The sequence below is a fragment of the Nerophis lumbriciformis genome, linkage group LG04 (genome assembly GCF_033978685.3).
Source record: "Nerophis lumbriciformis linkage group LG04, RoL_Nlum_v2.1, whole genome shotgun sequence".
NCBI classification, from domain to species: domain Eukaryota; kingdom Metazoa; phylum Chordata; class Actinopteri; order Syngnathiformes; family Syngnathidae; genus Nerophis; species Nerophis lumbriciformis.
Window position 1 is genome coordinate 22160234 of NC_084551.2, and position 19185 is coordinate 22179418.

Genomic DNA, 19185 nt, shown 5'->3' on the forward strand with positions numbered 1-19185 from the left:
GCTTCCTGAAGTCGACGATGATCTCCTTGGTCTTGTTGACATTCAGAACCAGGTTGTTGGTTCTGCACCAGTCAACCAGATGTTTCACCTACTCCCTGTAGTCCATGCTCGTTGTTGTCACGGATGAGACCCACTACTGTCGTGACGTCCGCATACTTCACAATGTGGTTTGTAGTGGACCTGGCGCAGCAGTCATGGGTCATCAATGTGAACGGCAGCGGACTCAGGACACAGCCCTGGAGGGAGCCGGTGCTCAGGGAGATGGCACTGGAGGTGTTGTTGCCCACTCTCACAGACTGTGGTCTGTGAGGAAGTCAAGCAGCCAGTTGCATAGAGGGTTACTGAATCCAAGGGGGGCCAGTTTGCTCACCAAGTGCTGCGGAATGATGGTGTTGAACGCCGAGCTGAAGTCCAGAAACTACATCCGCACGTGTGTCCTTTCCTTCCAGATGTTCTAAGCTCAGGTGGAGTGCAGAAGAGATGGCGTCCTCTGTGGAACGGTTAGGGCGATAAGAAAACTGGTACGGGTCGAATGTGGGGGGAAGTCTGGAGACAATATGTTCCTTTACCAGCCTCTCGAAGCACTTCATTATGATGGGGATGAGTGCCACGGGGCGATAATCATTGAGGGAGGAGATTGTGGGTTTTTTAGGCACTGGAATGATTGTGGCCGTCTTAAAACATGATGGTACCACAGCCTGGGTCAGCGAGGTATTGAAGATGTCTGTGAGAACCCCAGCCAGCTGGTCTGCACATCCCTTAAGCACCTTGCCCGGAATGTCATCAGGTCCGGCTGCTTTCCGGGGGTTCACTCTCCTCAGGGTTCTCTGGACATCCGCCGGTTTTGATAAAGACGAGGAAAAACACACATACTCGTGTGTAGCAGCAATAAGGCAACAAACACGGCTGTAGACGCAAAGTTAAATCATAAAATGCAACCTTATTCGAGCAAAAATGATGCATCGTTTATCTGAGAGTCTTGATACCAATTTCCTTGACCCAGCCACACACAAAGAAGTTGTAGACCGCCATGCTTTTCCAAGTTTTTATCTGATTTCTTGAGTAAAATGATGTCTGGAGCAACGATAGTTCGATATGTCTGGAAATTTTTTTGAACAGTTTTTATGCCGTGTACAACTAGTATTCATAATATGTTGTGTAAAGGACATTTGACATTTATATGAAGCTCAAGATCAGAGCCTGGTGTCTCCTGGTTTTATTACAGCTTGTGTTAGAGTTTGTTAATAGGGTTAGCCGAAATATGTGCTTAACTTCAGCCTAAACCTTTTCAATCTGTAAAATTGTCAATTGAAACATTTATGGATGTAAAATAGTTTTTGTTTATTTTGTTGACCACTGACCAAAGAAATAATAATAAACTAATAAACCCCCCCAAAAATTAATAACTAATACAATATAGGTATAGATTCCATTGCATTGTTTGATTTTTTTTTTGCTCGTATCTGCTTTCATTGGTAAGATCTAGGCCTTTTGAATTCTGAGTTGGTTTGCACTCAGTTTGCTGTACAGTACCCATATTGGTTTGGTGGGCCGCCACTTCGTTTACTTCTGTTTAAATGTCACCTGATGAAATACAACCTATTAGCTGCAAAAACATTTTCCTCCCAAGTTTTGAACTGAACCCAGGCCTCCAGTTGATTAGCCATGCCCTTCATCTTTACCTTGTGTACATTATCTCCATGACATCCCCAGTCCCTTGCTGTTTGACGTCCGAATGACAAGACTGCAACCTAAGAAGAGATTTATTCTGCTCAGACTTTGGTTGTTAGGGTTGAGGTCCAGATTGTCAAGGCTAAGCTTTTTTTCAAGCAATTTATCCTCCTCGACTGTGGCCATGTGTAAATATCTTGCTTTTATTTCAGGTTGACAGAGGTAAAGAGGGGACTTAAGTGCAAAGGCTTGAGCTCATCAGGCCTAATTCATCACATGACTGCACACAGTGCTGTATAACACTGCATTTGCTTCTGCCTGCCAATAGCGCATCTTTTGTTCATGTTGTCATGGTAATCACTCCTGCAGCACACTCTAATGAGTTTGCATAACTTTTGGATTAATGTACTAAATAATTCAAACAAAATCATTATCTCCTGTTATTACATTGCAGGTCAGTGCTTTTTAGTATTGTGTTTTAATGCATTACACTCCTTCTGGTGGGTGCAATGGAGTGTGCTCACTGCACTCACTGATTGCTCTGTTCTTTTCCTCTTTCTTCACGGCCAAGTATTATTTTTTTCTTTGAATTCTCTTTCTCCTCAAACTTCGATTGGAATGCGTGGTGCATCTGTCTGTTTGCTTTTTTGTGTGACTGCAGAGGAAAGTATTTGTGCTCGGGATGTTCCGTTCAAGGTTTTATGATTCTGATTATTCATAAGTGAGATTGGCCGATACCAATACCGATCACATGTATTAATTATACATTATAAATGTATTTATGTTGAGTGCTATTGCCAGTTTTAACAATATCAACACAATATTCAAACTGCTTCCTTATTCTCTTTTATTACATACAAGTGTTTGAGCAAAACAAAGTCAATAGTACACAACAACCAAACAAAAGTAAGTAATTTGAACTCTTGGGTTTTTGCCTTCTGAGTTTTCCTTTATTCAGGGATTTATTCCCTTTGTTTGTAAAAATGTATTTGAACAAAACAAAATATTTTAGTAAAATAAAAATATACATCTGATTACTCTTGTATCAATCACATACTGATATTACCCTTAATATCAAATGTATTGGTCGATCCGATTTTTCTCTTTCGCACAGTGTACTGACTGCAACAATGCCGACACACCACCAGTTGCTGTTATTATCATTTCTCACACTCTTATTATTTTTACTTGTTCATTTCATGTTAATATCTGCTTACTTAATGCTCGGCAGGCCAATATTATCGGCCGATAAATGCTTTAGAATGTAATATCGGAAATGATCGGTATCGTTTTATTTTTTTTATTTTTTTATTTTTTTTTATTAAATCAACATAAAACACACAAGATACACTTACAATTAGTACACCAACCCAAAAAAACTCCCTCCCCCATTTACACTCATTCACTCATTCACACGAAAGGGTTGTTTCTTTCTGTTATTAATATTCTGGTTCCTACATTATATATCAATATATATCAATACAGTCTGCAGGGATACAGTCCGTAAGCACACATGAATGTGCGTGCTGCTGGTCCACTAATAGTACTAACTTTTAACAGTTAATGTTACTCATTTTCATTAATTACTAGTTTCTATGTAACTGTTTTTATATTGTTTTACGTTCTTTTTTATTCAAGAAAATGTTTTTAATTTATTTATCTTTTTTTTTTTTTTTTTTAAAGGACCTTATCACCATACATGGTTGTCCAAATTAGACATAATAATGTGTTAATTCCACGACTGTATATATTGGTATCGGTTGATATCGGTATCGGTTGATATCGGTATCGGTAATTAAGAGTTTGGTCAATATCGGATATCGGCAAAAAGCCATTATCGGACATCCCTAGTAAGAACACATTTCTTCCTAAATACAGGATTCTATTCAATGCCTGTTTTAATATCCGTCTGCTGTACAGTACGTTGGACAAAGAATAATTATTTACAGCATGGATTACCACTGTGCACTGTGCTGTAATTGGAAACTCTATTGAAGCTGTAAATACACACCACCTTGTTGTCACAGGAGGAGCCTGTTGTCGTCCCTCCCCACGCACACATTTGGCCTACTGCAGCCATTATTCACCTGGCTGACTTTGGAGCTCAGGGTTGGTAACACAAATGGCACCCAAATTAGCAAGAAAAAACTGCACGTAGAAAAACAAGATGCCAATAGTGAAGGAGACATTTTGTTTCATGCCGAAGTTCTGCCCATGCTACACAGGCTGACTTAGAGCAGTGGAGGGTCGATAGAACATCAGCAAGTGCTGCTGAGGAATGGCCAGCAACACATCTTGTTTACGACGTCGTGAAAGTAAATGGATTTGTTTGGACCCCTACCTAATTTTAAATGCAGTAATGAAGCAGTCTGTTACAATGCACATCCCTGTTCTCAAACACCATGCAGCAATAGGGTGGGTTCTTGCATGGGTTTAATTCTCTAATGGCCGACAAATTACATGCGTATTAAAAGGTTGCTGCATTTGATTAGACACAATGTGTAGAGTGTCACTTATGGTGTGAGGTCAGTATTATTTTAACATCAACAATTGGCGGCATCAGACCGCTTTTGTTTAACCGAATACAATTCAATGCAATCGTTTGGGTTGTACAGTGCAGGGCTTCTCCCACTGTGGCGATGTATGGCATTATACAGTATTTGTGTCTTAAAGGCCTACTGAAATGCGATTTTCTTATTTAAACGGGGATAGCAGGTCCATTCTATGTGTCATACTTGATCATTTCGCGATATTGCCATATTTTTGCTGAAAGGATTTAGTAGAGAACATCGACGATAAAGTTCGCAACTTTTGGTCGCTGATAAAAAAGCCTTGCCTGTACCGGAAGTAGCAGACGAGTAGCGTGACGTCACAGGTTGTGGAGCTCCTCACATCCGCACATTGTTTACAATCATGGCCACCAGCAGCGAGAGCGATTCGAACCGAGAAAGAGGACGATTTCCCCATTAATTTGAGCGAGGATGAAAGATTCGTGGATGAGGAAAGTGAGAGTGAAGGACTAGAGGGCAGTGGGAGCGATTCAGATAGGGAAGATGCTGTGAGAGGCGGGTGGGACCTGATATTCAGCTGGGAATGACTAAAACAGTAAATAAACACAAGACATATATATACTCTATTAGCCACAACACAACCAGGCTTGTATTTAATATGCCACAAATTAATCCGGCATTACAAACCCCTCCCCCCTCCCGTCCATATAACCCGCCAATACAACTCAAACACCTGCACAACACACCCAATCCCACAGCCCACAGTACCGTTCACCTCCCCAAAGTTCATACAGCACATATATTTCCCCAAAGTCCCCAAAGTTACATACGTGACATGCACATAGCGGCACGCACGTACGGGCAAGCGATCAAATGTTTGGAAGCCACAGCTGCATGCGTACTCACGGTAACGTGTCTGCGCATCCAACTCAAAGTCCCCCTGGTAAGAGTCTCTGTTGTCCCAGTTCTCCACAGGCCAATGGTAAAGCTTGACTGTCATCTTTCGGGAATGTACACAATGAAACTCCAGCCGTGTTTGTGTTGCTGAAGTCGGCCGCAATACACCGCTTCCCACCTACAGCTTTCTTCTTTGCTGTTTCCATTGTTCATTGAACAAATTGCAAAAGATTCACCAACACAGATGTCCAGAATACTGTGGAATTTTGCGATGAAAACAGACGACTTAATAGCTGGCCACCATGCTGTCCCAAAATGTTGTCCTCTACAATCCGTGACGTCACGCGCAGACGTCACCATACCGAGACGTTTTCAGCAGGATATTTCGTGCAAAATTTAAAATTGCACTTTAGTAAGCTAACCCGGCCGTATTGGCATGTGTTGCAATGTTAAGAGTTCATCATTGATGTATAAACTATCAGACTGCGTGGTCGGTAGTAGTGGGTTTCAGTAGGCCTTTAATGTTGAGGTTGCAAAGGGAGATTTTGAGGACAGCAAAATATGTTTTGCAAGAACGAACATTACATTTTGAAAATAAATTAAACTATTTCCTTTTGAACGGATATAAATGTATTTTGTGCACAGTAAAAGTGTTTGCTTGTGCGCTATTATCCAAATTAACACTCAATAAATAGTGCTGTCTGCAGTCAGACGGATGCACTCTCTCGTGCCCCCTCTCACCCTTCTGCGCATTCAACTTGTTTTTCGACACTCGCTCAGATTTCTGCTTTGCGCTCGTACAAGTTTAGACACACATTGTTGTATTTGTGTCAGTCAGCAGTAATTATTGAGTGCTAATATAGATAGTAGCAAACAAGCAAACACTTTTATTGTGCACAAAATACATTTATATTTTCTCAAAATTTTTTTTTTCGTGTGAGTATAATTTATTTTCAAAATGTCTGTGCTAGCAAAACATATTTTTCTCTTTTCAATATCTGCCTTTGCGACCTCAACATTACAACACAGTTATAACGCCATAGCAATGGGGGCGTTGCTATGGGCGTTGTGAGGGCATGGTCAATATGATGTTACAATAAAATTTGCATAACCTTTGATGATGCATGTTTTTTTTTCAAAAAGGCTTAAAAATAGCGATGCATTAAAATGTAATATCGGAAATTATCGGTATCGTTTTTTTTTATTATCGGTATCGTTTTTTTATTTTTATTTTTATTTTATTTTATTTTTTATTAAATCAACATAAAAAACACAAAATACACTTACAATTAGTGCACCAACCCAAAAAACCTCCCTTCCCCATTTACACTCATTTACACTCATTCACACAAAAGGGTTTTTTCTTTCTGTTATTAATATTCTGGTTCCTACATTATATATCAATATATATCAATACAGTCTGCAAGGGATACAGTCCGTAAGCACACATGATTGTGCGTGCTGCTGGTCCACTAATAGTACTAACATTTAACAGTTAATTTTACTCCTTTTCATTAATTACTAGTTTCTATGTAACTGTTTTTATATTGTTTTACTTTATTTTTTATTCAAGAAAATGTTTTTAATTTATTTATCTTATTTTATAAATTAAAAAAAAAAAAACCTTACCTTGTTGTCCAAATTAGGCATTGTCCACAACTGCATATATTGGTTGATATCGGTATCGGTAATTAAAGAGTTGGACAATATCGGGATATCGGCAAAAAGCCAATATTGGACATCCCTACTTAAAAATATATATTACATTTTCAAACACATTTGTGTAACTAGTAATTAGTAGGAATGTAAAGTTATCAAAATCTCCAGTTACAATACAATTGTGGTATATGTCCCAAAAAAAAAGCTTGGTAAAAATGCCATAGAGTGTAAAATGAAGTGGCAGGAATGTTAAAAAAAAAAAAGAAAAAAAAAGAACATTAACATAATGCTAAAATGTTGTAATTGTATTTCTTACTTCAAACGAGTATTTCTATGAGCATAGAATTGTTTTGAGTTGTTGTTTTCTGAAAAGCATTGTCTTCTACAGTGGACATGTTTTCTATCAATTTCTCTGGAAAATTAACCCACATTTCAATAATAATGTAATGTAAATATCTCGTAAATTGCCGTTTAGCTTAGCTGGCTTTATCTTTTTCAGGTGATGGTCGTTATCAAGTAGCAACCAAACAAAAGTAACTACCGGTAATTTAAACTCTTGGGTTTTTGCCTTCTGAGTTTTCCTTTATTCAGGGAATTATTCCCTTTGTTTGTAAAAATTAATTTGAACAACAAAAAAACTATTTTAGTAGAATAAAAATATACATCTTATTACTCTCGTATCAATCACATACTGATATTACCCTTAACATCGAATTTATTGGTCGATCCGATTTTTCTCTTTTGCACAGTGTACTGACTGCAACAATGCAGTTGCTGTTATATTATCATTTTTCACACTCTTATTATTTTACTTAAAGTTAAAGTACCAATGATTGTCACACAAACACTAGGTGTGGTGAAATGTGTCCTCTGCATTTGACCCATCCCCTTGTTCACCCCCTGGGAGGTGAGGGGAGCAGTGGGCAGCAGCGGTGCCGCGCCCAGGAATCATTTTTGGTGATTTAACCCCCAATTCCAACCCTTGATGCTGAGTGCCAAGCAGGGAGGTAATAGGTCCCATTTTTATAGTCTTTGGTATGACTTGTTCATTTTATGTTAATATCTGCTTACTTATTGCTGCAAAGTGGTTCCATCTACACTTCTTAAACTTTACTAAGCACTTATCTCAAGATGTTATTTAAATCGAGCTTTGCTTAATTTGGCCTGGTCCTCCAGTAATAATAATACTTGAAAAAAATACCTAAAATTTAAGGAATAAAGTTTATTTATTTATTGGAGCATCTTCCCACTGTGTATGGAGGCATATAATTAGCTTCTAGCAACCTGATAGCCAGAGAAGAGCGGCGTTTGTGATCGGCATTAAAAGGCATTTTTCAGCAATGGCCGATCTCTTATTTTTTTACGGAAATCGTCTGATAATCCTTAACATGTCCATCCATCCATCCATTTTCTAACCCTTATACCGTTCGGGGTCGCTGTGGGGTGCTGGAGCCTATCTCAACTGCATTTGGGCGGAAGGCGGGGTACACCCTGGACAAGTCGCCACCTCATCGCAGGGCCGACACAGATAGACAGACAACATTCACACTCACATTTACACAAGAGGGCCAATTTAGTGTTGCCAATCAACCTATCCCCAGGTGCATGTCTTTGGTGGTGGGAGGAAGCTGGAGCACCCGGAGGAAACCCACGCACGGGATGCAGCATGTGCTTTCCCTCAAAAAGGCGCGCCTTGACCGAGTCTGTTTTGGCTTGAAACGCTCGAGACAAACAAGGCATGCTTTATTACCTTTGCCACAGAAGTTGTTTTCGCCAGGGTTTATTTGTCTGTTTGTTAGCAACCTAACTCGAACCGTTTTTAGGATTTTGGAAAAAAAACGATTCCTCTTATGTACTACGAAGTGGAACACACTTCACCTTTTGCTTCCTCATTCTCTTCCTCATTCTCTCCCTTTTACGGCGCTCAAAGCCACCAGATTGCGGTCCCGCGCTGCGCAGCGAATCATGGGATATGCATTATATTCAGACCCGCCAAATCAAAAGTGCTAGAAAAAAACTACACTAACCAAGTTTTCATTTCATACACCCACGCATTATTGATAACATTTGAAACCACAATACCGCGGTATCAACAATATCGTTACCTCCCTATTACTTAGTGTTAACATATGAAGTGAAGTGAAGTGAATTATATTTATATAGTGCTTTTTCTCTAGTGACTCAAACCGCTTTACATAGTGAAACCCAATATCTAAGTTACATTTAAACCAGTGTGGGTGGCACTGGGAGCAGGTGGGTAAAGGGTTTTGCCCAAGGACACAACGGCAGAGACTAGGATGGCGGAAGCGGGGATCGAACCTGCAACCCTCAAGTTGCTGGCACGGCCACTCTACCAACCGAGCTATACCGCCCCAACATATAAAACATATAATGTTTCCTCTATCGTTAAAACTGTTGCCGCTTAATGTACTTTTCCTGAGAATTTTTCAAGTTTCTAGGGACTTCTCCAATCCTTTTGGTGACCTATTCTTTACTAAAAACAACTAGCAATAAGTCTAGCATCTTTTTCTGGTGTTATTAGAGACCGTACTTGTGTTTGGAGACTCCCACTGTCCTTTTAATATTTGCGCATTTTGTAGATTATACACCTTGGATATGTTGAAGCATCACATCCACATTGCAGACATGCTGCCGCCACTTCAAACAGTTGTGTGTGTGTATTGTTTACGTCAGGGGTGTCAAACTCAAACACAGAGTGGGCCCAAATTTAAAACTGAACAAAGCCGCGGGCCAAGGTTGAACAAATTAACCTTTTAATAGGGACCCAAACAAGTTTTGCATTAAATATTGAACAAGCAAGGCTTATATAACTTTATAGTGACATGCAAAATTGAGTTTCAAATAATAATAATAAAAATTAAAAAATATCAATGGCATATCAAATACAATTTAAATAGAAATGTAATGCCTCTTTTCTATTTGCAGCCTTCTGAGGTAAATATCAACATAAACTTTTTCCACAGGCTAATAAATTTGAAAATAAAATAATGAATAAACCAACCATTCAGGACTTTAAACGGCTCAGTTTGCAACACACTGATCTAATCTGATGTGCCCAAGCCAGATACCTGCCATCTTTTCTTGGATGCTAGTTCATTAATGTCGGGGCTCAGGCTTTGAGCTGAAGCAACCCTCATTATCGAACGAAGTTGTTCATCAGTCAGTATTTCTCGTAATCCACGGTCTTGGGGGCGTGCCTTACAGGCACTGCTTTTAACGTCCTCTACGAGCTGACGTCACGTCCGCTTTTCATCCCTTCTAACAATGTGCCCGCCCAGTCACAAGATATGTGTGGCTCCTGTACGCACACTCACGTAAATGCAAAGCATACTTCATCAACAGCGATACAGTTTACACTGAGGGTGGCCGTATACACAACTTTAACATTGTTATAAATATGCGCCACACTGTGAATCCACACCAAACAAGAATGACAAACACATTTTGGGAGAACATCTGCACCGTAACACAACATAAACACAACAGAACAAATACCCAGAACCCTTTGCAGCACTGACTCTTCAGGTGTTGTGCTGGATAATGCACCCCCGGCGCATTATCTAAAGCCCACACTTAAAGTTTCCACGTGCAAGATTGACTCTATTTAAACAATAATGTTCGTGTTGGAGGAGTTGTGAATGAATGAAATATGAAATCCGTACTACAGTCGCTGCTGGGCCACAACATTAGGTACACCTGCAGACTGCAGCACGGATTTCATATTTCATTCATTCACAACTCCAACACGAACATTGTTTTTTCACTTTTGGCTTCTTATTAAACAACTTTTTCAAATAGATTCTATCTTGCACGTGGAAACTTTAAGTGTGGGCTTTAGTTGATATAACACTCCCACCAGGGGGTGCATTCTACGCCGGGGGTGCATTATCCAGCACAACACCGGGACGCTACAATATACACCCCCACTACCTCCAAACGCCGCCCCCCCACACACACACCCACACACCTTGTAGTGTCCCGGAAGAGTTAGTGCAGCAAAGGGTTCTGGGTATTTGTTCTGTTGTGTTTATGTTGTGTTACTGTGCGGATGTTCTCCCAAAATGTGTTTGTCATTCTTGTTTGGTGTGGATTCACAGTGTGGCACATATTTCTAACAATGTTAAAGTTTTTTTATAGTGGCACCCTCAGTGTAACCTGTATTGCTGAAGATCAAGTATGCGTTGCTTTCACACGTGTGCGTGCCCAAGCCGCATATATTATGTAACTGGGCCGGCTCTTGTTGGACTGTACATAAAGGGGACGCTACAATTCTCGTGAGTGGCACTGGAATTTGGGAGTCTCCCGGGAGGTTTGGCAAGCATGAGAATTAGCGGTGTACCGCGGCACCGCCGCTGAATATGATCGGCGGGCCAGCTCTAGTGTTAATTTGTTATCGTCTCACGGGCCAAGTGAAATTACATGGCGGACCCATGGTTTATGTCATCACAACATCCAGTTTCGGTGAACAAAGTATTTTTTCCGGGGCCAAATTTTCAATGCATCACTAATCAATAGTTCACAAATAATAGGTTATATCCATTCATTCAAAATATTACTTACATTTGTTTTCACGTTAAAAAAATGCCCTTAATTTTAAGGTATGGTGGCTTTTATTTTGCCGCAGCGGGGCGCCACCAGCAATTATGTTAAGGGAAAAATTGACACCATCCATTTAGTAAGACCCCAACGCAGAGCAGAAAAATTAATAAAAAATAATAACAAAAAGAGCACTCAAAAAAAGGAGTAAGGACAAAATAACTAATGATGCACACTTAAAGTGTGAAGAATAAACAAATAACACAACACAGTGACCCTGGGACTGAGCCACATACAACGGGAGGCGTGAGTGCTGCCAAAACAGAGGAGATGTGTTTGACTGGAAGGGTGAACCATCAGGAAATCTACTGGCGCCGAGTGAAGGAACTGGAGAGCTTAAGTAGTCAGGAGGAAATGAGTAACATGTTTGCATGCAGGTGGCCATGCCCCGTGACCCAGAAACCAGGCACTGCAACAACAACAAAAAATGCGGCAGCAGGGCTGCCAGGTCATGACAGAAACCCTGCAGTGCTACATTGGTTTATGAGTTTAATCAGTTCTGTGACGGAGCTCGTAACTCAAATTAACCGTATCTCAAACCAATGTTCTCCATTAAAATGAATCAAAATTAAATTAATTTGTGCTGGGCCCCCTAACAAACCAAACATGTAACATGCTTTTTATAAAACCAAAAAACTAAAGTTTATTTAGACAATATTTGTTGTATAGACAATAAAATGTACTGTGGCTGTAGCTATAGATTTCGTAATTAAGTACTTTATTCATTAGTTTGATAACAAATTTTCTGCCAAATACACTCTATCATAACCTTCATTCTTTTTTCATTCATCAAATTGCACCTTTAAATGTGTTCATGAATAAAAAAAACACACCTCCGCTGTTCGCCGCCACACAGATCAACGCACCCACACACCAAGCAACAGATTAAAGCAACACAATATGACACAGATTTCTCACTTCACTATTATTCTTATTGTGAGAACCGTCATCCTCTGTAGTGGTGATTCCTTTTGGGGATATTTATTTTGTGTTGGTTACAAATTTCAGAAAAAAACACCTCGTTATGCAAAATACACACCAGCATTTAGGAAGTTAAAATGTCAATGCAAGGATCTGCCTATGTGTTTACACTAGTTAAAGTTCCTCTATATCAGTGTTTTTCAACCTTTTTTGAGCTAAGGCACATTTTTTTCATTGAAAACATGCGGAGGCACACCACCAGCAGAAAACATTAAAAAATTAAACTCAGTAGCCGATATTGACAATAACAAGTTGTTCTCGCAAGTGTTGGATATGAATTCAAACCATAACCAACCATGCATCACTATAGCTCTTGTCTCCAAGTACTGTCACGACCTGTCATATCACGCCGTGACTTATTTGGAGTTTTTTGGTGTCTTCCTGTGTGTAGTGTTTTAGTTCCTATTTTGGCTTCTCCTGTTTTGTTGGTATTTTCCTGTAGCAGTTTCATGTCTTCCTTGAGCGCTATTCCCTGCACCTGCTTGGTTTTAGCAATCAAGGCTATTTAAGTTGTCGCTATCCTTCTTCGCGGGGACATTGTTGATTGTCATGTCATGTTCGGATGGATGTACTTTGTGCACGCCGTCTGCTCCACACGCTGTAAATCTTTGCTGTCGTCCAGCATTCTGTTTTTCTTTACTTTGCAACCAGTTCAGTTTTAGTTTCGTTTTGCATAGCCTTCCCTAAGCTTCAATGCCTTTCTTAGTGGCACTCGCCTTTTGTTTTATTTTGGTTTAAGCATTAGATACATATTTACCTGCACACTGTCGTCTGCATATTGTGATCACGACAATCCATGTTCCCGTCATCTACAAAGCATTTAGCTCCTTGCTGCCACCTACTGATATGGAAGAGTATAACATGGTTACTCTGCCGAGCTTTAGACAGCACCGACACTCAACAACGGCACAATTGCAGATTATTATTACTGGTTTGCAAAAAATATTTTTAACCCAAATAGGTGAAATTACATAATCTCCCACGGCACACCAGACAATATATCAAGGCACACTAGTTTGCCGCAGCACAGTGGTTGAAAAACACTGCTCTATACAACAGGAGCGCTCTTGTGTTTTTAGGAAATTGATGCAAAAAGGGTTTTCTCCCAAGTTTTGAACTGAACTCGGGGGGCAGGTCTGGTGTCATTACCGGGCCAGACTTGTGAGCTGAGGTACTCGTAAGCGTATGTTGCATTGTATCTTATAAGTGCAATCATTCTTTGGTACTGAAGTGTCTCTCTTTCATCCACAGGTTAACAGGATTTAGCATTCCCTCACCTGTTACCAGTTCAAGCTCAATCTTTTCCCTGAGGCTTACCAGTGACTTTGCAGTAAGTGCTCATGGATTTAAAGCATCTTATGAAGGTAAGAACAGCATTCTTGTCCTCCATTTGTAGTACATGAAAGTAAAACAGAGTCAATAGAAATAGGCTGCACTTCATACAAGGGGAATATACACCTGCTTGCAAATGTTCTGTCTGGTGGGATCACACTTTCTCCAGCTGATGTCCTGTTGGGACTTCCAGTGTTGAGTTCTACAAACATCAGGTAACTCAATTAAGTCAATTAATCTCACATTTTTCCAATCAACATGCCTACCCCCAAAGTCCTGAACCCTTTCCCCGGCTGCAGGGGCACATCTGAAATTGCACGGCAGATGGCGAAGGGAATTAGTCGAACTAATGGATGCACCAAGTTATGTGTGCAGAAGCCGAGTTGAGTGCAGTGGGGAGCTGTCTAAATATGAATTATCCTTCCGTGACCATCTTGCTCACACATTCCCCTGAACGACTTTTTTTTCTGAAATCCATCTCTTCCTGTCGGTTTTCTCATAATAAAGGTTCAAATATTTTCAACTTAAGCCTTTTCCCCCCCTTCTCATTTTATTTTTTAGCTACTGTCGTAACACCTTGGATCTTTCTTTTTATGTTCAGTATTTCCGATATTCTGTACTTGTTTTGCAGCCAGATCTGTTTCCTGTACTAACATGCTGACCTCATCCACAAACCTTACTGCTCCTCACTCCCATGATGCCCCTTTGCTTTCCATTTTTACACTGTCTTCATCCTCCCACCTGGCCTAGATGTGACCAGTGCAGGACCTCTACTCTTCATCTGGCCATTAGTTGTTCCTTCCTCCTCCTCTAATCCTCCTGTCTGTCTTAGTGCTCTGGATGCATCTATCTTTCACTTGCATGTGCCATCTTTGGGAAGTAAAGGATTTAATTAATCTTTACTTTGTGCAATACAGTCACTAATTGTTTGTTTTTTTGCGTGATCGGTGGAAACTACAATCGCTGGGTTGCTCACAGCTATCATGAACGTCATCATTATTTGTTAATGGCCAAGTGTTACAGTAGCAACACATAAATATTTTAAAAGCCTTCTCAGCAGGAACTGAAACCTCCACTTGCAACTCCCGTGAAATAGTGGAGCCACTATATTGTACAGCAATACCAACCTATTGTGAGTGTAACTTCATCTTATTTCACAAGCACCCCTCCTATCGATCTTCTTCTGGTTTAATTACATACCGATCAATATCAGATACCAATATTACAATGCAATATATAGCATCGCAATCTTGATATTTACTATTTTTCTAATGCTGAAACACTATATTGCTTTGATTAAATTTTTTTTTTTTACCACAGGCAATCTTTATTGTTGTTTACATTTTAAATTACAGTAAATTACCAAACTTTTTTTTTTCTAAGTGCTGTACAACATATACAGGTAAAAGCCAGTAAATTAGAATATTTTGAAAAACTTGATTTATTTCAGTAATTGCATTCAAAAGGTGTAACTTGTACATTATATTTATTCATTGCACACAGACTGATGCATTCAAATGTTTATTTCATTTAATTTTGATGATTTGAAGTGGCAACAAATGAAAATCCACTCTGTTTCCTGAGATCCAGGGTCAACGCAGCCGTCTACCAGCAAGTTTTAGAGCACTTCATGCTTCCTGCTGCTGACCTGCTCTATGGAGATGGAGATTTCAAGTTCCAACAGGACTTGGCGCCTGCACACAGCGCAAAATCTACCCGTGCCTGGTTTACGGACCATGGTATTTCTGTTCTAAATTGGCCCGCCAACTCCCCTGACCTTAGCCCCATAGAAAATCTGTGGGGTATTGTGAAAAGGAAGATGCAGAATGCCAGACCCAAAAACGCAGAAGAGTTGAAGGCCACTATCAGAGCAACCTGGGCTCTCATAACACCTGAGCAGTGCCAGAAACTCATCGACTCCATGCCACGCCGCATTAACGCAGTAATTGAGGCAAAAGGAGCTCCAACCAAGTATTGAGTATTGTACATGCTCATATTTTTCATTTTCATACTTTTCAGTTGGCCAACATTTCTAAAAATCCCTTTTTTGTATTAGCCTTAAGTAATATTCTAATTTTGTGACACACGGAATTTTGGATTTTCATTTGTTGCCACTTCAAATCATCAAAATTAAATGAAATAAACATTTGAATGCATCAGTCTGTGTGCAATGAATAAATATAATGTACAAGTTACACCTTTTGAATGCAATTACTGAAATAAATCAAGTTTTTCAAAATATTCAAATTTACTGGCTTTTACCTGTATATTCATAAGTTGGAGCTACAGCATCTTGTGACTGAAAATGTGTGTTGCTTATAGACAGGACACGCTTATTAAATCATCGATGCAATTAAGTGCATTTTAATGGGTGTGCGTGTGAAGGAGAGTCAAGGACAATGCCAGATGGAATTTAATTTCTCGGCTGTCCTGCCAGTCTTGTATCAAATATGGTGTGATGGAAAACACCAAAGTCCGAACCTAGTAATTCACCATTATTTTCCCTGCATTTAAACCCTCAGACTGCAGACTTAAAGGACCCAATAGGGTCCAGTTTACTAAGGTCGAAATAATACGCGCAATTGAGTGTACTATTAGTAGGCATGTTGCATGTGATCTACTAAGACTGTGTGCAATTATAGTGGTGCAGACTGCCTTATTTAAATGAGTATTTTGCGTGTATTATACAGGGCATCGCCCGGGAGACACTCATTTACTGCACATTCATGTTATAATGCTCTTACTTGTGGCGTTTTGCTGTGTTTTCAAACATGCAGCAGACATGTACCACATTTTATGGATATGTTATGGATATTTCAAAAGCATCTACACAAATGTGAAGTAGAATATGCAAGAGAATGCATATTGAAATACGTTTTTTTTCACGTAGGAGATATGTTAATATATCTTATATGTGAAAACAATTCACGTAATTAAAAAACTAAACACCAGCAGACACCAAAGTGCATCAATTGAATTTGTTTTAATCAGCCCCTTAATTTAGCTAGCAGCTATAACATTATATTGCTGAATAGACAATATGTCTGATATTATTATTTTGACAATCCATATATGTTGATAAGCACAACATATGTGTGTAACTGTCAGTTTGCACATACTTTTCAGACGCACAAACGTGAACAAAAGTTGGCTAATTTTTGAAGAAGTGAAACAAAATCCACCACCCGGGAATCAAACGTTTCAGAGGATCTTGTCCTGGTCGAGTACAAGTAGAACATGACGCTGCAGAGGACGTGCGGAAGGGGACTTGATGGAATTGTAAACATTTCTTCATCAGCTTTGCTTGTGCTATCAAGTTTGTATGTGTTTGAGTACACACAAATCTCTACTTGATCAGGCCCATAGTGTCCAGGTGACCGACATTTCACTAACTAAAGTCCTCTTTATGTAATTTTTGTAAGTACTAATTAATCTGACAGTCATTTCCCATGATATCAATCAGTTTTTGAGTAATCGGTAGATAACTAACTGTACTTGGAACCCCTCTTTCCATCGCCAGACTCGCTATGCTGCACCCTCTTGGTTTGACGTCATCTCCAGAACTGGAGCCAATTTACCCACATAGAAAGTGTGTCTAAAGGGATGTAAATATTATTTAAAATCCAGAATTGCATTTTTTTTGTCACCCTGATTCATGATAACTTCAAAACTGATATGGTTAACATTACAACATAAAATAACAACATGAGCAAAAGATAAATATAAAATAATAGCCATTACCAAACTTTCCTGCTCATCCATCACCTATTCCATGGACACCGTAGCCTGTGTTTACTTATGCTCCAACCCGCTTGAGGAAAACATCAGTAGAAGAGGACACAAAATAGAATACTAGCGGCTTGTGAATGTGGAGTGAATGAATGATGGGTTCTCACTTCTCTGTGAGCGCTTTGAGTATCTAGTTGATTGAAAAGCGCTATATAAATCTAATTCATTTTTATTATTATTATTATTACTTTCTTTTTATCTTGTTTTTGATCGCAGGGTCTGCACTTCTTTCTCCATTTTTTCAGCTGGTTCTGACTCGGTCTTTCTCCCCTTGTAAGTGGTCCTGATTTGTGGGATCACATTTGGCTTGATTTTTGACAAAAAAAAAAATGTAATCCAACTTGAAATCCGAATGAATAAAATGATCGTTGCAAACTATACTCCTCTCACTTGGTCCGTCCCATTTTACACCGTTACTTTATACCATACCATTATTATGTCAATTTGACTGGAGAGGTCCGTACTTTTCTCATATTCCCGTCATTTTGGAAATGTATGCAGGCGGACTTCTTTAGTTGTATTGCTGCAACCTGCAATAATACATCTGGCAGACATATTTGATAATTCCTTCAAATTTTGCATGAAAATATTGTGATTCGGGATTAAGATGTTACCAAAACACACAGTACACATGAATTTGCCTTCAGTCTTCTGTAGATAACATCAACAAGCTGTGGCCGTTCCAAAATGTGCTGAAACTTGGGAGGGGGAGTTTTGAGGAGAATTGTACCTGTAAACATTATTTTTAGGTCCAGAACTATGAAATAGGTGCCAATGTTATTAGCATTAGAGGTCCCCTTTAAAGCCCCACTTAGGAATTCTCAGTTTTGGTTGATTTTGGCCGCGCCAGTGGACCAAAGCGTTAGTTTTTTGTTTGAAGGAAGACCACATTTCCCATGAAGACCAGCGTATAACGTCATAAATCGTCAAACTACTGTCTCGTACATACAAACTGACACGATAATACCATACCACAACGATTCAGTGTGACTGATCTTTCCACAGTAGGAACCTACATATTTTACTTTGTTTGTGGTTTGCAGTCATCGCATTGTTTTTTCTTTATACAGTACTTTTGAGTTTGTTGCATGGCTGATCGTGTCAGTGTGGAACTGCAAACTATCAAGCTGTTGGCTATTTATTGCTAACACACACATTTCCGATAGCTAACATTAGTATTATTATTTTGATTTGAGCATCGAAGTCACTTACTAGTTTAGCAGGAACAGAGCCCAGGCACCATCGGTTGAAAACCCCACCTTGTCTTTGAGCTCACGCGAGCGAGTGAATGCCGGGCCAATGTTGATCTTTGACTGTCTTTTTACCCGAATAGCCTCCCTTTTTCTTTTTTTGTCTCGTCAGACAAAACTTTTTGTTTCTTTGGTTATTTTGCAGCTTCGGCCATGATAGCACTAATTACCTAAAGGCGTTCACATTGACTTCCATCTTTTTAACAAATGGAAAAAAGGGGAGTGATGTATGCCGTAAAGTAAGTCTGCACATTTGTAGTTTTTTTGTGTGGCCTCCTCAAAGTTGCTTAGTGCCAGTGAAAGCCATACAGACCCCCTCAGGCCATGACAGAGGTGTCATTCAACTAGTTTTAAGTCGGTGTATCATCCCAAAAGTTATGAAAATATTTTATGAAGGATAAAAAGTTACTTACTGCTGGTTTAAAGTGTATCTTATTTTTCGTACTGTAAGGCACGCTCAAAATCCTTTCATTTTCTCA

The 19185-nt window shown here is 39.5% G+C and overlaps 1 protein-coding gene across 2 annotated transcripts in view; it reads left to right on the forward strand.

Moving 5' to 3' along the window:
- LOC133597770 (CUB and sushi domain-containing protein 3-like) overlaps window positions 1–19185 on the forward strand; it is a 589433-nt gene that overhangs the window by 85521 nt on the left and 484727 nt on the right. For both annotated transcript variants that reach the window (XM_061950753.2, XM_061950761.2), the window contains exon 3: window positions 13587–13699. In XM_061950753.2, the coding sequence (XP_061806737.1) occupies window positions 13587–13699 (113 nt within the window). The remainder of the gene's footprint in view (window positions 1–13586; window positions 13700–19185) is intronic.